The sequence below is a fragment of the Accipiter gentilis genome, chromosome Z, assembly GCF_929443795.1.
Source record: "Accipiter gentilis chromosome Z, bAccGen1.1, whole genome shotgun sequence".
Taxonomy (NCBI): domain Eukaryota; kingdom Metazoa; phylum Chordata; class Aves; order Accipitriformes; family Accipitridae; genus Astur; species Astur gentilis.
This window is the reverse complement of record NC_064919.1, coordinates 46,908,212-46,930,268: the sequence shown is the minus strand read 5'-3', so window position 1 is coordinate 46,930,268 and position 22,057 is coordinate 46,908,212. Positions and strand designations below refer to the sequence as shown.

Here is a 22,057-nt window from a genome sequence, read left to right as displayed (position 1 = left end):
AAGCGTTATGCAGCTTTCTCCTGGCAATCCCTCCATGTAACTTCATCTCCTACCCTAGATTTCCATGTCACTGCCCTGCCTACCCCCCACCGCCCTCTTTTTTTTTTTTTTTTTAATTAGTCTCTTCGGAAATTGATTTCCCTTCCATGTTCAGTAAACATGTGAATTTGAAATTTCTGAAAAGAAACCAATTGTAGTTAGAGAAAGCTTCTTTCTAAATAACTGTATTTATCACATTGCTGCAACCTATTCTTGTTCTCTGTCTTTTGTTATTCTTGCTTCTCTATTGTCATCAGTGATTTGTCTAGAGTTGTAGACTATTGCAGAGCATTAATAATGATGTGGGTGAAGTGATAATGTAATTTATTTATTAATATATTATTCATTGAAATACAGACCAGGAAACTGAAATATCAACCTAGGCAGTTTGATTAGCTGTGGTATTCAGTGTCAGATACCAGCACTTAAATGCCTCCATTTTCATGTGAGAAAATCAGGGGTTTATAATCTACAGTAGAATTTTGAGCACTGTGTTAAAACTCAGTTAGGAAGAAAGCAGGTAGTAAAATGTCTGGCCAAACCAATCTAATTTTCAGCTGCTTTGTATGGTTTTTACCAAGGAAACTTTTTTTTTTCCTTCACACAGTGGATCCTTTCTAAACTGGAAGAAGTGAGAGAGAATCAGCCAAAATTGTAATGAATGGAGAAGCACCAAGATACGAAGAACATTGAACAGCTACCTTTTAAGTCCTCTTTAACAAGCAGAACTATTTGAATATCAGCAACAAAAGCAAAAACAGGAGGGAAGGAGGATTTATGAAATAGTTTATTATGGTCACAACAGTCTATGGCTATATCACAAAACCAGATGATGTTAAGTTAAAAAAATCTAGTGATCAAAATAATTCTACCAAGTTTTGGCTTGTTTTCTTTGGGTTTTTTTTGTTTGTTTTTTTAACATAAGAATTCCAGATTTCATTTTTTTTATAAATACAGTGTAAAGTGAATTTGTTTTACCATTACATTTGATATTGAAATTGAACTCTGGAATAATTCTTATGATAATATTCAGAGCAACTCTTTTGGGTTTGATTCTGAAAATCAATACTTACTTTATGTCTTAGTTTTCGTATGACTTGAGGCTATGTTGAAATTCAAATTTCTTTATCAAAGGAAATGTTAACTTAATAATCACTAGTCTTACAACTCAAATTCTAAGCAGGAGGTTACTGACTAGAGGTCTAACTTAGATGATGACAGGAGTGGCTGCTTAGTTAACAATATCATTTTCTTTTTTGTAAATTGAATGGACCAGGTCATGATGAATTTGCAATACAGTATGACTTTTAGTGTAAACTTTTTTTATATTCTACTCAAGGAAATGTTGCAACATCTCCATCAATATTCACAGAAAATATAACAGTTTACAAAAATGTGTAATGGGGAAAATTAATATATCTCTGCACTAAAAATATTAATTAAAGCCTATTATTTTAAATAAAAGTTAACAATCTTGCAGCTCAAGGAGTTTATGGGGTTATAAGTGCACTGTTGCATACCAAAAATAAATGCCTTGGATTACACAGTATTGTGTGCTAAGCAAGTGACTAATAAAGTCAAATTTATATTAAATAATAAATATAATATTTCACAGTTGCTTTTATCAACTTTTCTTATCCAATTAAACTTTTTTGTTTCATATCCAGACAGCAGAACTTTAATAGGGAAAGCCTGAATGTGTGCAATTCTGCTTATTTCTTAGATGTAATAGTCATAGTATTGTTGAATGGCTGTTTACTGCAGTTGATATAAAAAGTACAGGAAACAGTACAGTGTTACCTGAAGGTTTCCATAAATTCCCATATCAAAGTCTTCAAAATATCTGCTACATAAAGGAAGTACCTTCCACCAAAACATTATTTCCAAACAACTGTTTGGGATATCTATAGCTACAGGATATAATTCTGACATTGGTGTTGGTGCTTGAGATAGCCAAATTGTCGTATTATTGTAAAATCTAAAATGACTAGCATGCTAACTTACAATTGCAGTTCTTTAATTTGCTCTAAGTCTTGCCTTTGGTGTTGAGTAACCATTTAGTGGGTTACAAAATACATGTAATCTTGTAATTTTTCCCATAGATTTTAAATTGAATCAAAAGATTATAAGAGAATTCCTAACTATCGCAATGACTGTGTTACTCCACTTGTTTGTACACTAAGCACGTACCAAGAGTATTAACTCAGGTTATAATCATGCCAAACTAATAGAGTAATTTGCCTTAGATAAGTCGTGTTATTAGGTGCACTGAGTACCATTCCATATCTGTAATTTTTCATATATCAGTTTTCATCTTAGGCATGATAGTTCAATTAATAGCCTTATCATGATCTTGATTACTGTGTTGTCTCCTCTCTCCATTCACAGTATTTACTGAGTATCTGCTGCAACTTTCAATTTTAGTACCTCTTGCAAGTACTTTGTACATTCCCATTTGTGTAGCTTTTCAATTTACCCTATTCTAAGTATTTTCTTTTCACAGACCATCTGTTTCAATTAATGTTATCTCCAGTTCTTAACTTTCTTGTATTTATTTTGCCAACAAACTCCTGATTCTCAAATCTCAGCTGGCTCTTCAGTAATATTTGAGCAATTTAACCATTAATGTTGAAAGATTTATTTTAAATGTGTGTGTCTGTGGTTAAGCTCATGTTTTGGAAAACAAGAATTCCGCCAAAATTACATTTTTCTTATACAGTATGAAATATTTTGATCATCTGTGCTAACTAAAAGCCTTAACACAAAAACGAAAACACTGGAAGTGTTCAAAAGTCAACATGGGACCTTTCCCCCACCTCTCTCCTTGTCTCCACTTGTAATGACAACATGCCTTCCTATAGTTCCCTTTTTCTAGTCAATAAATTTTATCTTTTTCCTTGTTTTTTTTTCTTACACTTTCTTCATACAGTTGTGAATGAATTTTGCCATTTCTTGGCAGACACCCGTTCTTTCTGTTCTAACTATACATCAGCCTGGGATGAGGAGAAAGGTATTCAGACTTTATGCCATTGTGAAGTTTTCTGGATTACTGCAAGTTGTTTGAGATTTCCACCCTGCTGTGCCTCATTCCTTATTGCAATATGCACAGTTTTTTCAACAAGAAGGCAGAATAGATATATTAATTTTTATTAAAAAATGTATATGCAATTAGACAAGGGGATATCAATACAAATTAAAAAGTAGGCATTTGGGTATGCCCACTGTGGTGTTTAAAAGTATACCATGGCCTTTACTGAAGAACAGTTTCTCTTCTAGATGACTGTTACCTAAACTTAATACCTTTGAGAATTGTCATTTGGGTTCTTAGTAGTAGTTTGTTCATGCTTAGAAGTACCTCTAAGAAATCAATGACAAACCAAACATAGAATCAATGATGCCAGACACATTGCTAAAAAATTTGTAAGTTGAACTGTTTGCACCTTTCTTTGTTCAGCTGCATGGCTTTGCGTGGCATGGCTCTTTTGGTTTCCACACTTTCCTACCCTGCCCCCCAGCCTCCCGCCCCCGACCTCTTCTTCACCTTGAATAAAGTGAAACTGAATTTTATTTGACTGGAATGTGATTATTATTTGTTTTCTTCTTATACTACTTTAATTAACAGGTAATACCATTACTTAGAATTTCTTAGGCAGAAATCAACAAATTAAGTTAAATCCTGTCTCTGAGAATACAAGGACAAGCTTCTGTTGCAGCCATCTCAGTGAAAGCAGAATACAGACTTTAGTCTTTACCTTTGGTTTATTACAAGGACAAGTTTTTAATAACTAGATTTACATGTCTAAGCTTCCTTTAAAGTATTTTTTTCTGTTGCCACATTGAAAAAACATAGGTGATGTTGCCAGATAACCAGATTCTTATGAAATCCTCTTTTTTTTCACCAAAAAAATTTCCATACATATGCCACTAGCTATTTATTATCTTTAGCACTTCACAAAATACTCACATACCAAACAAATCACTGAGGTATTCTGTTCTTTCTGAGTTATTTTTAGCCATCTATCTACAAATAACAAATACCACACACTAGTCAATAAAAGATTAATTTTACTATGTAATGGTATTTCAAATTTAATACTTACAGCATATTCTTGAATTTGAACTACAAACCCTAAGTTTCCTAATTATTCTGCTGATGTAAAACAGTTTCAATAAATACATTGCATACCTTAATAGGATTGCTAAGTCTTGTGGCTTGTTCATAAATAGCTCCATATCCCTATGACATTTAAATAGATTTTTATATATTTGATTTGTATATATTTCCTGATACTGTATTAGCTTCATGAATGAGAATATTCCTCAAAACTATTGAGAAGATTCCCCCCCACACCCCCCCCTTCTTGAGCCTTTCACATTGGATTTCCAGAAAAGAACTACCTGGAGACTACATTGCTTGGAATCGCAGAAGTATTGTACAAGGCAAGAACGCCCAGTGTTTCTTCAGCAAACCATACAATTCCACAGTACCTTTTTCCAGCATTAATCTCTCCCAGTTGATCCCTCTCTATCTGCAGTGACTGAAACTGAAGACGCAACCAATACCAATGAAACATTTACCTCCCAGGAACTAAGGATATAGGTGGCTAAAGTTCCTAATTACTGAGGGTGGTTCTCGTTGGTTGATCAATTTATCTGTAATTTCTGCCAAGGAAGTTGGTGTCCCTGCTTTTTTATTTTAGTGGGTTTTTACTACTTGTTGCATCAAGCATATCGAGAACTATGTGCAGTTTGTAACTGCCCTTGTGAATGTTTTTAAATGTTGGTTGTGAAGCGTGAAAGAAAAGCATTCTTGCACTGATGGGTCCTGTAAAATGTTAACTGTCTCACAATCTGCAAAACTTGTACTCCAGCAAAGCCAGGCTTCCATATTCATGGTGCCAATGTGATCTTCACAGAGACAGCAAATCTTGACTCAAGATATGAAACAGCTAAGAGTTTAAAGAGACACTTTTCCAGAACTTCTTCCCAGGGGGCTCAAAACTGGATCAAGTAGTTCAAGCATTTGGGCATTTTATATGTTTTCCTCCATCAAATCTGCTGCCCTAGAAAAAGTATTTTTGTCATCATCTTTTTCATGTGACTGGAAGTTTTTAAGTAGGTACTGCAAAACTCCAATATCTACAGATTTTATGACAACAAATGCTTCTGAACTATCTTTTGAGCAGCAGTTTTTAGGACAGGAGGTCTGAGGACTTGACATGATAGTGCTTGGAGGGTAGAGATGATATGCCAGGGACAGAGATGACACATGTAGACATGCTGTTTTATTCCGTGCTTTCCGTCACCTTGGCTGCTTCTTGTTCAGCAAGTGGCACTGTACCCTGTACCTCACCCCTGGGTGTACTGCACTGTTCCCTCAGTGTTGATTACTGCTGTTCATTAGTATGGGCACAACATACAGGTCAGTGTCCTTCCGTCACAGAAAAACGTTAAAGCAGTGTTAAGAACGGGCTTCTACTGCTTGTTCCAACACTAAAGTACAAATGCATCAAGTGTTACGAGCTGTTTTCTCCTTAGCAACCAAAACCAGCTCCAGACAGACTACTTTTTCTGTACTGCTGAACAAAAGGGAACTGTGCTGTTTAATATGTGAAACAGTAAACATTTTTTTATGGGCAGTGAAATGTCAGGGTGTGCTTTTTCACAGGACTGAACTGTGACAGCTAGCAACCTGGTTGAAAACACAGAAGCACTCATCAAGCTGAAAAATCAATATAACTTGAATTTTTTTCTGTGCTGCATTAAAGTTGCAATTTTATGCCGGTAGTAAAAACCATTTCTCCTTAGAAAAAGAATTTTCTTGTATTTAAATAATACAGGAGAACCTCAGCATATCTTTTGGGCTGAGTTACTGCTAATAACAGACTATTCTACTAATACGCTCTCCTTACTAGTGTTGCAGGGTTAGCTGATCAAGTGCCCGTGATCACCATGGATTTTGCATGGATAAAAAAGGCTTTCAAGGTTGTCCTGATGTCTTTTATTATTTTGTCTGAGAATTTTTGACCCAGTGAAGGAGAATTGACTGAGCTATTAGTGGTGCTCTCATCTTTAGTGGAGAGGCTTGTAGTTGGGCAGGGAGCGGAGGAGATGGGAAAATGGCTGGAAATCTTCCAGAGGAGAGGATTTACTGCTGTCTGATCCATGCAAAACTACCTGTGAAGCTCAACAACAGGAAAATGTGAAGTGCAAACAGCAAATTATGTTAGTGACTTGGAGGAATTTAAGGCCTAGTTTATTGTAAGCATCTGTGGATGATCTCTGAGCTCCAGTGGTAGTGAATGCTGAGAATGTTTGCTAAATGCCTTGCTGTTTGGGAAATGCATTTCCCCTTCAGAAAAGAGTAAATTCCATGGACTGCCTACAAGATCTTAATCTGTCATTCCTTAACTGTGAAAGGTAGTTTATTATTGTAAGGCACTTGAACAAAAAGGCAGTGATATGCGAGGGTCACCACTAACTAATCTTTTGTAATGATTCCTAGAACATTAACAGGTTTGGGCTATCAAGGCTACTAAGAGATGCTTCTAAAAGTATAATAGGTTTACCCTAAGTCTTTGAACTACATTGCTCAGAACAAGAATATAAAACTGTCAAGCACACTAAAATAACACTAACGTGTCAATTTTATGGCATTGCTGTTTGAAATTTTATAAGCTATAATTGTAAATGCTAAATAAAAATTAAAAAAAAAAAAAAAAAAAAAAAGAAAAATCTTAAGAAAATACCAGCTGGACAGCAATGTAGTTATGTACATTCTTCTAAATATACTTAATTCCCCCAGCAGTCAAAAAATAACTCACAGACAAAACTAACATGGGAAATATGAACACAGTATTTTAAATGTATAGCTAGTAAACTTCGAAACTCATTCTTTGAACTTCTCTCAATCCATACTTCTTCAGTAAATATAAATCCTTCTCCCATTTCTGTAAATTATATTTAAAAAGAAACTTTTTTTTTTAACCAACACAGGTTGTGCTATGAGTAAGCCACACTCTGTGGCTGCAGCCATGTCTTCTTTAAACCAGATTGAACTCCCTCAGGTTTAGTTGCAGGATCATGTCCTTGACAGCAGCGAAGACAAAACGAATATTTTCTGTGTCTGTGGCACAAGTGAAGTGGGAATAGATTACTTTCTCCTTGTCTGGATTCTGATCCTGATACAGCTTCAAAATGAAGTCTCTGGCAGCTTTGACATCTTGTTTCGGTCCTAGTCAAAAGCACAGTTAGTGATTTTGAACAGTTAAAAGCTATGTGTCAAGGAAGAAACATAATACAGTATCTTAACAGGCTAATTTCATATTTAAATGTCAAATCACCATAAAGGCATACTCCTTTGTTGCTATTTTCTCATTCATGTATTAATGGAGCAAAAGCTGTGGCAACACTGCTTTCTAAAATGTGTGGAGTATGTTTTTTTCAACCATAAACATTACAGGTCGAAGTAATTTTTTATAAAAGCCTATGCAACTGAAACTACCCAGCATATATTAATAGGTTGCTACATTACTGTAGTATATCAAAGATCATGAAAGAAATTAAATTTTCTAAAACACAGAAAATAAACAGGATTCTCTTTGGCCAAGAAAGGTATGTGTGTTTTCTCTGTAGCTATTAAATCATAATAACTCTTTTCATTATGAATTGTAGGATTCAACATGATACATGTCTTGCAGAATATAGTACTGTATTAGGTAATGGAACACGTGATTATTTTCATCATCCTTTTGGTGACTAAGTATAAGTAATGTTAAGGAAAGTTATTCAGGCTGCTTTTTAAGTTCGGACTTTTATATAGATAACAAGTCATAATAATGAGTGCAAAACTATACTATGGGTTTTTACTATATAGAGAGTTGGATTAAAAGCCGTGTTCCCCAAGTTCCCCTCCTATCTTGTCTTTTGAGATCGAAGATGAAGAAGGTGCTTATTCTCTATAAATAGTGATCGTGCTACTCTAATAGTAACAGAACAGTTGCAATGTATCTCTTAAGACTCTGTCCACAATGCTCCAGTAAAAAAAACAAAGTTCCAGTAAAACTGAGTAACTTAAGTTTGTACTTTAAAGGATAGAGTAGAAAAGCATAGATATCAAATATATTGCATAATTCCACTTTCTGTGTTCAATTTAATGAGGAAAAACTGACTGGTTTAAATATGACTTTGAGCTTTGTGAAGATAGTGTGGAATAAATGCTTACCTCTGTATTCTGGAAAGTAACTAATTAGATGGAAATACATGATCTTCTCTTCTAGAAGATCTTTTTTATTTAAAAACAAAATGATTGAAGAATTCAGAAACCAGGGATATGTAATGATAGTTTTAAATAAGGCCTTGCCTTCTTCCATTCGATTCTACAACAAAAATTAACATGAAGTTACATTCTCTAGACAATAGCATATACAAATCACATCAGCCAGAGATCATAAAGGTTTTTTTGAAAGCTTTTTAAAAAATATTACTTTTTATTAAGTGCAATTGCAATGCACTGGTTGTTCATTACTCTTCTTGTTCTATATCCTCTTATTTACTGGGTTTTTGATCACCGCTATGAATGTCATGATGGTATGTGAAATCAAGGTAAGCCTTAATAATAGAAATTATTTGAATTCTTGTATGAGTTAGTGAGCAGCCACGGACTGCTGCTTTACAAAAGCCTCTTCTGACCTTGCAGTGAGAGCTGAAGCAGGGTGTATCTGTTCAAGTATCTGATACTAACATACTGTAACATAGCTAAAGGACAAGAACATACGTACTCCTGTATACTGGTAATAGTGTCTGTCCCATTTCAAGAGAGATGTAAGGAACACCACATTCAGAGATTGCTGTTTGGAGTTCCTGGGGATAAGCTTGTGATGGCAGTCAGTTTGTTATTTTTTTTCCTAACATCCAAAGTAAGCATAATAAAATGTTCAAGATAGTGGAAGGAAAAAGAAAATTAGATTTACTGAAGTTGTTCGTGCTTTGAGATGCATTGAAAACTGTTATCTCAACTACAATGGATGTTGTGACACTTCAGCAAGTGAAGTAGGGTATGCTTTTCACATTTCAAACAGAACTTGAGAAAGTGATCTGAAAGGTCTTTGGGACTTCAAGGTTCAAATGGTATTAAGTATTTTTGAAGCACATTTGAAGGAGTCCTCATACTGCAGGATGTAAAGCAACCACTACCAAAAGTAATGCAGTGCTACTAATATGCTTTTCCCTAATTGCCTAATATTTTTTTTGCATCTTTCTCTACAACATCTGGCTACTGCGGCAGTCTAGAACAGATGGGAGAACTCATCTTAGGTTTTCTAGCCTTGGGAAGGAGGTAAATTTTAAGTTATTTTGTTTTAATTTTCTTTAATGCACAGGTTAATTCTGAAACATCAGAGACTTAAAAACCAACCAAACAAAAAACCTAATTACAGGTGAGTGAGGTAGTTTTACTTGCTTAGAGATGTTACTGATACTCAAATTCTTAAACATTTGATATGGCTTAAGTGATTCAAAACATTTTAAATCATGTTTTGTCTTTTAAGGTAGTGTTCACTTTTACAGGCAGGCTGCTAATTTAATACAACTTCAGGACTGCTTGATCAGCTTCTTAATGTAATTCTAGTATTTGCAAATACTTTTATGAATACATATGAATGCTGTATTTCTTAAAAAGCACACATCTTTTTCTGTACTTTATATGCTCCCACTCCTTACCTCATTGTCACGTTCTGCCAATACTTGATCATATTCACTTAATGCAACTAAGAAAATGATGGACATAACACTTTCAAAACAGTGGATCCACTTCCTTCTTTCTGACCTTTGGCCATCTACATCCACCATCCTGTTAAATACAGTCAATGTATTAGTCATTTTCATAAGATACTTAAAGTAACTCCAAAGGCCTTATGATAGATCACCTACCTGAGATAAGCTTGAACTGTGAAAAATATATCTTACCACTGTATGTTCTGTTTAATATTTAAAATTGATTCACTTGCTGTAGTGCTACAACTTTCACTGTTCTTTAGTCTTGTTGTGGGTTAATCCCAGTGGGCAGCGAAGCACAATACAGCTGCTCACTCATTATCCCTGCCCCCCCCCCCCCCATCGGTGGACAGGGGCAGAGGAAAGAAACAGTAAAAGCAAGAAAACTTGGGGGTTGAGATTAAAAAATAATAATAATTGATTAATAAGTGAAGGATAAGTGGCACAAGAGATAAAGAAAACAAGTGATGCAAAAGCAATCACTCACCACCTCCAATGTGTAGACCGATGCCCAACCAGTTCCTGAGAAAAAGATGGCCAACCTCCATAAAGCCCCCGCTTTTCAATTTATCACTAAGCATGACGTTACATGGCATGAAATACGTCCTTGGTTAGTTCAGGTCGTCTGCCTGGCTGTGTCCACACTCACTCCAAAATCTCCCTTGGCCCCCACAAAAAAACCCAGTTTAGTCATATCTCACTACTCAAAACAATCAAAATGCTCACAAATATCTTAGTTTCACATCAAATTCCTGTGGTTTTGGAGACAGTTAAGTAAGCCCCTCACATTTTTATCCAGGTCAAAGTGTTCCCTAGAACATTCCATTTTCCAGGAAAAAACAAACAAACAACAAAATCACAGTTAGGCTGGTTTGACCATGTGTTGTAAGAGTGGATTCTAGTTCTCTGTTGTAACTGCAGGCAGGGGTTTGTTAATGATGAAGTGGGTGGTTTGGTGGAAGAACATCTATGCTACTGTGAATTCTGCAGTTTTTAAATAAAAGAAAATACTTTCCCTTAGAAAATCAGTAACCCCACCTGTTGCAATAGCTTGTCTAGTAGCAGATAAGAGAATTTTAAGGTGCTTCTTAGATGTTCTTTCAACTTTGAGTTGTTTGTTTCTCTCAATTCCACTGAACATAATTTTTTTATTTTTTTTTTGTATATTACATGGCAGGAAGAATAGAAGTATCTACAGTTGTGACCCTCCACTTTCTTTTTTTCCTTCTCCTTCCCTTGGTGTCTCCAACTCCCTTCCCTAACTTTATCTAACTGAAAGCTGTAAACTCATTTGAAGGCTTTAGCCTATCTATTAGGGCCCTCTCTTTCAAACAGTTACAGTCAGGAAGCAGAAACTGTTGGCTCTAAATGGAATTAAACTACATGCCAATATGAGCACTCATGTTACCACAAATACCTTTCTTCTGCACCTCCCCCATCCAAGGCTTTAAATTAAACTAATAGTTCAGAATATATGGTAATTGGGCTGCTTGAATTGAAAAGCTGTTTTTATGTAATGTGAATTTCAAAAGGAATATTTTGAAACGCCACTCAAGTTACTATATGAACTTTGGAGACTGCTGGAAACACGTAAAAACAGTCATTGAATGCAAAAGGTTAAAGGACCTTAGACGGAAAGTTGCAACATGCATTTTCATAATTGTATACTGAATCATTTGATAGGCAGTCTTACCTAAATAGAATATTTTCTAAATCAAAAGGATACTCAATAATTCCTGTAGTTGGCACTCGCACTCTAAGAATATCTTGCTGAGTTGGCACAAATGAGGGAGTAGCAATACGATCAAGGTCAGTAAGATAACTGGGAAGTTAAATATACAACAGAAATAATATAGTAAATTAATTACAGAGATTCAAAACCAAAGTATGAACCAGCCATCACAGAATTATTCCCATAAAAGCAGCTAAACAGAAATTCAGTTGTGCATGGTGTCGGTGCAATTATTGCTAGCATAAAACAATAGAGCCCTTTACTTGAACTGAGACCTGGATGTACATTTCCTACAGAATAATACTAATCAAAAGAGATGATGCCTGAATGTTCTATAGACAACTGCCCACAACCAAAATGATGAATTTTAATTGAATATTCTTTGTTATTACCCCAAAATAAACACCAGAATTAAGACTGGAACACAAATATAAATATCAGTCCTAGACATAATGTTCACCAACAGTACTTTATCCCCTGTCACTTCACCCATGATGCTAATATTAGACACAACTGTGAAAGGTTGATGGACAGAATAAAAAATGTAATTAATGGAAAGCACTGCAAACATGAATGCTTCAAACTTATACATTTTTAATATAAAAGATGTTGCATTTAATTTCTCGTGTGCTCATACAGTCATTCTTAACTTTACCCTCTTTAGTTTCACAAGACTGTTGCGCTTTTCATGGCTGGGATTAAATTCTAGGATGACATTCCTGTGCCTCAACAAATGAGCAGTATGTGAGCAAGACACAAGATGCCTGGTATAGATTGCCTCTCTGCAATCTATCTTCCCACCACTAGAAGGCAACATTAGATCAGTCAAAATCCTAACAAGGCATACAAAATGTGTAAGGTGTATTCCCAATCATACAACACGGCTGTAGCACAAACCTTCCTTTCTTTAAGCACTAATCCCACACTTTTTCTTTGCTGGAAGAGGGAGGGTGTCGATGTATTCTCCCCTTGCTGCCCAAACATCCCTCACACTTGGGCTCCAAAATAAAAAATTCTCTCGCCTAATATTATCACTCAGAAAAGATTTCTCTTAAGAATAAGAAAATTCTTACTCTTCAGCAATGTAGCAAAGTGTTATTGAGACTTGCATTGTAATTAACAGTACAAGGAATATTTAATAAAATTTAAAATAAAAATGTTTTTCAATTGTAGCTGATTTCTTAGAAAATGAGGCTACAGTAGACCATTAAGTGGCATCTTTCTTCTCCAACATAGGATAATTTAAGAACAAGGCAGACAAACATCTGTCAAGAACTGGCAATGTTTAACATACAGGAACAGACTGCCTATGTGTAACCTCTCAGGGTTAAAGTTTACCATAAATGCCTAATTTAAACGTTCCTTGCTGAAATTTAATCCTGTTACTTCTCAACTTTGACAGAAACGGAAATGTAAATTTTCTGTTCCCATGAAACCCTCATTTTTTCACAATTAAATTCTTTGAAAACTGGGGGAGAGACTTATCTTCATTCTTATTTATGTTCTAAGCTTTTCATTAACTGAACTGTCTGGTGGGCCCGCTTGTTGTCAATATATTTTGTACAGCTGCTTTTCATTACTTCCCCCAAGGGAAACTCAGTTATGTACCAGCTGTGTTGACCTCAGAACTGGGAGGGATGATGGTTCCAGTATGGTCAGAAAGCCTGAAATCAGTTTGTTTCATCACTGCAGCTTACAATTTGTTGTGTACCACAGACCAACAGAGACACAGGTATAACTAATAAAATCAGAGTGAACCTCTCTCTTCATTATGAGCCAGCAGTGTGCCCAGGTGGCCAAGAAGGCCAGTAGCACCCTGGCCTGTATCAGAAACAGTGTGGCCAGCAGGAGCAGGGAGGTGACTGTTCCCCTGTACTGGGCACTGCTGAGGCCGCACCTCGAGTACCGTGTTCAGTTTTGGGCCCTTCACTACAGGAAAGACATTGGGGTGCTGGAGAGTGTCCAGAGAAGGGCAACCATGTTGTTGAGGGGCCTGGAGCACAAGTCTTATGAGGAGCGGCTGAGGGAACTGGGGCTGTTCAGTCCGGAGAAGAGGAGACCGAGGGGAGGGAGACCTTACCGCTCCCTACAACTACCTGAAAGGGGGGTGTAGCAAGGGGGGTGCTGGTCTCTTCTCCCAAGTAACAAGCAGTAGGATGAGAAGAAACGGCCTCAGGTTGTGCCAGATGTTTAGATTGGATATTAGGAAAAATGTCTTCACCGAAAGGGTTGTCAAGCATGGGAACAGGCTGCCCAGGGAAGTGGTTGACTGATCATGTCTGGAGGTATTTATAAGGCGTGTAGATGTGGTGCTTAGGGACATGGTTTAGTGGTGGACTTGGCAGTGTTAGCTTAATGGTTGGACTTGATGATCTTATGGGGTTTTTCCAATGATTCTGTAATTAACTTCATTAAGTCTGGCTTGTTCTTGTAATTCTCAGTGTACTTACTACTTAGCAGAGTCTGAGAGCTGGTACTCCCTCCGTCTGTCGTAGGATTCTTGAATTCCTGGGTCTTCCCAAAGCTTCTTGATTGCTTCAACTTGTTTTCTTTCCAGCACAGTCACTTTATCCACTTCCACTTTTTTGATCATCTGAGCACTCTCCTAATCAATTAAATGATTACATATTGTGAGAGAGGATTGCTGTTGGCATGGGGTCTCCCCTTTATTTATTACACTCTTCCATCAGTGAGACTAAGCATCAGGAACCTAGGAGAAAATAAGCAGGTTTAATCCCTGAATGCATTTAATTTTTCAAGTGAGGTGACTGCTACTGAATGTTTTAACCAAGTTAGTCTTGTTTGCTGTCATCCAGGTGTGATTTTTCTTTTTAAAAGGGAACCTTGACAAAGGTCAGAAGGAGCTCTAAACCTAGTATTTTTAAGCTCACTAGATTTTAATACCAATTTATAACAGTGGTAATGTTTCTAAAATTCTAGATACTTTCATTAGTACAAATACTTCTGGTTGGTTTGTTGGTTTGTTTTTTGTCAGGACAAACCAGAGGCCAGCCTAGCGTAGAGAGTCATCAAGTAGGACCAAATTCCTACAAGCCATTTTCTGTTATAATGCCTATCTCAGTGAGAGACAGCCAAGGAACTACTCTATGGAAAGAAATAATTTTTCTTTGCTCTCTGTGTTAAGAGGTATTGCAAAGATAAATGTAAGTCTTGCTTTTAAGGCATATGAAAGAGTCTATCATTCTGCAGCAAGTTGTGCAGTTGATAAACTTGAGGGAAGGAATGCCATTCAGAGCAGCCTTGACAGGTGTATTGGTTTTGTTTGGCAAGGTTTTGGTAGCGGGGGGGGGGGGTGTTACAGGGGTGGCTTCTGTAAGAAGCTGCTGGAAGCTTCCCCTGTGTTCGAGAGAGAGCGAGCCCATATTAGCCGGCTCTGAGACGGACCCGCCGCCGGCCAAGGCCGAGCCAATCAGTGATAGTGGTAACGCCTCTGTGATAACATTTTTAAGAAGGAAAAAAAGTGGGGACGGGGAGAAACTGCCGCCGGAGTGAGGAGTGAGAACATGTAAGAGAAACAAGCCTGCAGACACCAAGGTCAGTGAAGAAGGAGGGGGAGGAGATGCTCCAGGCGCCGGAGCGGAGATTCCCCTGCAGCCCGTGGGGAAGACCCTGGTGAGGCAGGCTGTCCCCCTGCAGTCCAGGGAGGTCCACGGTGGAGCAGATCTCCACCTGCAGCCCGTGGAGGACCCCACGCCGGAGCAGGTGGGTTTCCGAAGGAGGCTGTGACCCCGTGGGAACCCCGCGCTGGAGCAGGCTCCTGGCAGGACCTGCGGATCTGTGGAGAGAGGAGCCCACGGAGCAGGTTTTCTGGCAGGACTTGTGAACCCGTGGGGGACCCGCGCTGGAGCAGTGTGCTCCTGAAGGACTGCACACCGTGGAATGGACCCATGCTGGAGCAGTTCGTGAAGAACTGCAGCCCGTGGGAATGGCCCACGTTGGAGGAGTTCGTGGAGGACTGTCTCCCGTGGGTGGGACCCCACGCTGGAGCAGGGGAAGAGCGTGATCAGCCCTCGTCCTGAGGAGGTGAAGCGGCAGAAAATAACGTGTGATTACCATAAACCCCATCCCTGTCCCCCTGTGCCGCTGGGGGGGCTTGGTGGTGAAATCCGGGAGGGTAGTTGTGCCCGGGAAGAAGGGAGGGGTGGTGGGAAGGTGTTCTGAGATTTCATTTTACTTCTCATTACCTTGCTCTGGTTGATTTGTAATAAATTGAGTATGTTTTGCAAATTGAGTCTGTTTTGCCCGTGACGGTAATAGTGAATGATCTCTCCTGTCCTCATCTCGACCCGCGAGCCTTTTGTTATATTTTCTCTCCCCTATCCAGCTGAGGATGGGGGAGTGATAGAACGGCTTTGGTGGGCACCTGGTGTTCAGCCAGGGTTAACCCATCTCAACAGGCTTGAGATGTGGACCCGTGCAAACAAGCTGGGGGATGAAGGGATTGAGAGCAGCCCTGTGGAGAAGGACTCGGGGATAGTGGTGGATGAAAAGATGGACATAAGCCATCAATGTGCGCTTGCAGCCCAGAAAGCCAACCGTATCCTGGGCTGCATCAAAAGAAGCATGGCCAGCAGGTTGAGGGAGGTGATTCTCCCCATCTACTCCACTTTAGTGAGACCCCACTTGGAGTACTGTGTGTGTTCAGCTCTGGGGTCCCCAGTACAAGAAACACATGGACCTGTTGAGCGGGTCGACAGGAGGGCCACAAAAATGGTCAGAGGTGTGGAACACCTGTCCTATGAGGAAAGGCTGAGACAATTGGTGTTTTTCAGCCTGGAGAAGAGAAGGCTCCAGGGAGACCTTGTTGCATCCTTTTAATATACAAAGGGTGTGTATAAGAAAGGTGGAGAGGGACTTCTTACCAGGGTCTGTAGTGACAGGACAAGGGGCAGTAATTTTAAACTGAAGGAGGGTGGATTCTAGCTTGGACACAAGGGAGAAATTTTTTTATGAGGGTGGTGAGACTTTGACCAACCTGACCTAGTGAAAGATGTCCCTGCCCATGGTAAGGGAGTTGGACTAGATGAGCTTTAAAGGTCTCTTCCAACCCAAACTATTCTACGATTAGAAGTGTTCTCTTCTGTAACTGTTCAACTGGGTATACACTGATGTTTGCTAATACCTTTAATGGTCTGGAAAAGTATTGTTGTGAAATGCATTTAATATTGAAATAAATTAACTTATTTAGCATTTGGAATGTAACAAATTGGTTGCTGTAAATTCAGTTTGTCAACACCTTTTCTAGTACATTGCTAGATACCATCTAGGTTTTAACTTACATCCTCTTCCAAAATGGAATAAGGTTTCTTGACCTCTTATTTAAGTCACAAATAGTAATGCTGTATACAGATCTGGTTTGAATCCAGGGCAGTGAATTCTTGGGTCTGAAGTGGAAAAATTGCAATACTGATAGACCTGTTAATCTAGAGATAAAGATTGGTCAGAAAACAGGCCTTCTGTAGTTATGGGGTCTTTTAAGTTATCATGAGCAACTGCAAAACTATGTAATATAGAGCTTAATGCCTCAAAAGCAATTTCTCCTTGCTCAGTTCAAATTAATTTCAAATATTGTAAGTCTCCAAAATGTGGTGAATATCCTACTCTTCTGAGTTTTCATATTAAAGATTTACAATGTAGTCATAATGCCTGGGCAAATTCTCCATAATTGGAATGATCTTTGATTTTACAGGTATTCTGTTACACAAAACCAAATGCCAAGTTTTCTAATTTTTATTAAAACTATTTTCTTTTTAAATAGTAGCTGAAAGCTTTCAACATGACTATTCTAATTACTGCTACACTGTAAATTGGTAACCAAAATATAATAGTTTAAAATGCATCATGGTATAACCATTCCTGTTGGTGTTTCTTGTAGATTCCTTACAGATATAATGTAATGCATATTTTTTTCTACCTTAATTTTACACAGCCTAACTATTTTAGCAAGGCAAGTAATATTGTCTATTGAATAAATTTTACTGTTCTGTAACTATTGCATCAAATGTTCATGCTGATCTAGAACAATGTAGGAAGAGCTTTACCTGTCATTTATACTGTATTCAGGCACTGTGTATGAGGCAAGAGATTAGAGACCATGTGTCCTGGCAGTAACTTTTCTCCCTATTTTCACTCTTATCTGGTTAAAGACATGCAGAATAATTTGAATTATGAGTAACTCTTAATTCAATTCACTAAAGTCACAGAACAGATACCGTATTCTAAAGAAAAGAATGGGCACTGACATGCAAATAGCCATCACAGAATTTTGACTGGGATTGCCTCAGGCTTCATTCCATGCTACAGCTTTGCATGTATCTAAGAGGACTTCATGTAATTGTAGCTGCAAAACCAGCTTTGGTATCAGGTCCTTGTGAAAACATTTTGTATCTACATCTGCAAACACCAGTCCCCTTATGCGGCCAAGTGCCATCAGGAAAAATCCTTTTTCAGAAAGTAATTAAGATTAATCTTTATTTCCATAGTATATAACAACTAGACTTCAACACTGACAGCTAGTCTCATGCCCGTAATTCAAAGGAAACAAATCCTACAATGAAGTGAAAAATTACTTAAAACACCAAGTGATTTTAGTATCATTCCATGCTGTCCTGGTTTCAGCTGAGATAGAGTTAATTGTCTTCCTAGTAGCTGGTATAGTGTTATGGTTTGGGTTCAGTATGAGAAGAATGGTGATAACACACTGATGTTTTCAGTTGTTGCTCAGTAGTGTTTAGACTAAAGTCAAGGATTTTCCAGCTTCTCATGCCCAGACAGGAAGAAGGCTGAAGGGCCACAAGAAGTTGGGAGGGGACACAGCCAGGGCAGCTGACCCAAACTGGCCAAAGGGGTATTCCATACCATGGGACGTCATGTCTAGTATATAAACTGGGGGGACTTGGCAAGGGGGCGGTGGATCGCTGCTTTGGAACAAACTGGGCATCGGTCAGCAAGTGGTGAGCAATTGCATTGTGCATCGCTTTTTTGTATGTTCTGATTCTTTTATTATTATTATTGTCATTTTATTATCATCATCATTATCATTATTATGTTCTTCTTTTCTGTCCTATTAAACTGTCTTTATCTCAATCCATGAGTTTTACCTTTTACTTCCGATTCTCTCTCCCATCCCACTGGGTGCGGGGAAGTGAGTGAGCAGCTGTGTGGTGCTTAGTTGCTGCCTGGGGTTAAACCACGACACATCGTGTCTTCCTCATCCTCAGTAAACAGGCATGTTACTAATAAAAAATACCTTTGGTATGAATTATGGGTGGATAAGAAGACATGAAAGCAAGATACAGAAAATTTCAGTTTCCTTAAAATGCAGTCTTCAGGATAAATTAGTAATGAGTAATCTTAGGAGTCTGTGGTTCAATAACCCAGCCAGGATCTGATGGAAAAGGGGATTAAACTTGAAACACACTAAGATGTCCTTAGAACCAGCAGAAAGTCCTTCAAACTGGGCAGCAGGAGAGTCCTATATTTTTTGTGCTGGGAAATACCAGCATTATAACTAAAAGGCAGGTGTTGCAGGGTTTTGTTTGAGTGTGTGTGCATGTGTGCATCTGTGTGACAATTTACTACTAACACCAAACATTCATGATAAGTAACAACCAGAGCAATGCCACCTATTTCAGCCTCTGACTACTGTAATGATTGAGGTAAATGATTTTTCTACAAACTTGTGTTGGCATGATAAAACACATCAATGTAAAATAGGATTATAATTGGAAATGGATTGTTTGTTTTACATCTAGTTTTAAGTAACACTGATTGTCAAACATTGATATTAGCTATAGTGTAGTTGCAGATTTCTGTATTGTAGTCATGGTCAACACAAATGCTAATCATAATTGAACTGAAAATCTGTAAGCCATGGCAAAATGAAGTCAGTCAGTCCCCAAACTCTATACACAGCTCTTCCATAACATAATAAGAACCAGATCTGCTAATCAGGACTTTCTTTTTTTTTTCAATTTTATCTAACCCACTGATGGATTTTTGCTGATTATTGCAAATAAGTGGCCCCTGTATCTGTCACAAACCTTGAAAGCTAAATGAATTTTCTAACCAGCCATAGCACTTTAAGCTAGTTTGACAACTGATAAAATGCTCAAATGTCCTTTTTCTTTCTGATTAAACACTATAAAGGGTAACTAGGTGATGTAAGACGCCCCACAGGGCTTTTATTATTTTGCTGTAGAACCCCACCACTAGGAATTATAGAAAAGGGTTATTAAATCTTATCAACACTTAGTAATAATATAAGTTTACATTTTAACGAATATCTTTTTGCATTGCCAACTGCATACCACAAAAGTAGTTTAAATATCATGAAACTTTATAATGGGATTTTGGCATGAAGTGGACCTCAGTGTTTCAAGTCCACAGGGTCATATTTTAAAACCTTCCTCCGCAACTCAGAAGAACACTAGAAATTTAGTTTTCATTTCCTTCAAAGCAAGAGGGGAATTTTATAAATTCTTATTTTCACTACTAAGAGGTTAGCCCAAGAGATGTGTAGAAATATGCAGCATTGTAATACATAAGCAGTAGGTGTTTTACAGAAAGAACACAAAGGGCTCACTAACATGAGAAGAAAACAAAGCAAATCGAAACAAATCTACTATCATTACAGACCAGACCAAGGAACAAAGAGGGGACACACAAAACAGCACAAGCACATGTTAACATCAGTTATTGGCACAAAATTTTTTAAAATGAAATACAAGCAACAGATGAGTTCCAGAATTCACTCAATTAAAATACGTATAGCACATTATGGTCTCTCTAAACACAGTATAAGCAGGAAGAGCAAAAGTAACACTAAAAGTGCTGTAACATTCTTCTATTCAAAATCCCTATTCTGAAGTTACATTACTTCAGGTTGATTTGTTTTAAGTAGACTTCTGCTTCCTGATGACATGGTGCAGGTGGAGAAAAGAATACAGATGATAAAATAAGGGTAAGTAATTTTGAATACAATAGAAGTAGGAGAATATATTTACTCCATTTAAAAAAAACCACCAAACACATACCACAAAACAAAACCAAAAAACCCTGTATGAACCTGGAAAGAAAACTGATCATGTATAACAAAGACAGTGGCAAAATTGTTTGGCAAATACATTCAAAACCTGTGTCTAAGCTGCTTAGAATACTAAAAATCTATTAGTGTCTTAAAAATCTATTACATTATTCTCTACTGGAAATAAAACTTAATTCTGCAATTAAAGGGCAACTGATGATGTATAACAAACAACACTTCAAGGTTCAATTGCTAATCCCTTTTCATCAAAAAGATACACTAAAAAGAAACAAAATAATCAGGAGGGGTTTTGAATATGCCTTTTTAACTTCACATGGTAATACCACTGGGTAAAAGCAGCTCTCACCTTTTGTGAAAGTGCCAAGAAACATGCACAAATGCTAGCTGAATGAGTATAATATTAAATGCAACTTGTAGTAAGGACAAATCTTTGCCAAACAATAAATGGGTAACACCACAAGCAAGAACTGTCATTTTTCTAGATGTATGAATAAATATTGTCTCCAGCTGTTATATGCAATGCATAGAACTGATTATTTCAGTAGACCTTCTTTTTGGAGGGTCTGAATCTCCACACTTGGAAAAAAATTATATTTGATTTGATACCTTGCAGCTCTGTCCTGTTCCTTAGGAAGATAAATGTTAAATAGAACCCAGAAATGGCTCTATGTGTTACCTTATGAAGCTCTTTATATTTACAAGGCCTGAATTTAGAAACATATTATTTCTTCACCCATAACCTAGGTTATTACTCCTTTAAAAAGCTTTCTGAGAAGAGCAGTCTGGTTTGGAGCTACAACTACTGAAGGTGTAGTTATTTTTTAAAAGTGCTATGAGAACTAGCGGTGCTCCTCTTTTTCTAAGCACTTATATTTTATGGTCTTTGCACTTCACTTTCATACCCCAGGTCCTTCCTCATTTGGCTGGGCAAAACAAACTACAGAATGCTCCAATAAAAGTTGTACTTGGAAGATATAGCAGGTTCTTCACAGCAAACAGAGGATCACAGGAAGGGACATAAGGTAATTATTCAATATTGGGAGGTTACAAGAACAGCCAGTTAAGGGTGTATACTGCTTCAGAAAAATATTTTTTATCAAGAGATACTTAGCTACAGCAGGAGTTCAAGTTTTCTTACTATGTGAATAGGAAGTTTGTGAGCATCACTGAATCTATTTTAACATCTCTAACCATTTTTACTTTTACAGTGCCACTGAAATACAGGTTATATCTCACTACAGGATATGTAGAAATATGCAAATAAATACTTGTCTCTTCTTCATACCATTGTTAGGCCCATAAATTGAACTTCTTGGGAGTATAATGTAATATATTTTGAAAATCATTGTATTTTACTAAAACCATGTTTGCATTAATTTTTTTCTTATTTTTTGAAACAGTCCCATCAGCTAATTTGACATAAGGTATAGGGTGTGTTTGTTTCT

General features: G+C 37.5%; 2 protein-coding genes across 4 annotated transcripts in view; one reads left to right on the top strand and one right to left on the bottom strand.

Moving 5' to 3' along the window:
• VPS13A (vacuolar protein sorting 13 homolog A) overlaps nt 1-1,518 on the top strand; it is a 109,255-nt gene extending 107,737 nt beyond the window's left edge. For all 3 annotated transcript variants that reach the window (XM_049796058.1, XM_049796057.1, XM_049796056.1), the window contains one exon: nt 647-1,518. In XM_049796058.1, the coding sequence (XP_049652015.1) occupies nt 647-697 (51 nt within the window). In that variant the 3' untranslated portion in view covers nt 698-1,518. The remainder of the gene's footprint in view (nt 1-646) is intronic.
• A 5,564-nt stretch (nt 1,519-7,082) lies between these two features.
• LOC126036383 (guanine nucleotide-binding protein subunit alpha-14) overlaps nt 7,083-22,057 on the bottom strand; it is a 95,228-nt gene continuing 80,253 nt past the window's right edge. The window contains exons 3-7 of the mRNA XM_049796062.1: nt 13,996-14,150; nt 11,507-11,635; nt 9,760-9,889; nt 8,264-8,417; nt 7,083-7,273 (exon numbers count right to left, since the gene is read on the bottom strand). Coding sequence (XP_049652019.1) covers nt 7,083-7,273; nt 8,264-8,417; nt 9,760-9,889; nt 11,507-11,635; nt 13,996-14,150 — 759 coding nt within the window. The remainder of the gene's footprint in view (nt 7,274-8,263; nt 8,418-9,759; nt 9,890-11,506; nt 11,636-13,995; nt 14,151-22,057) is intronic.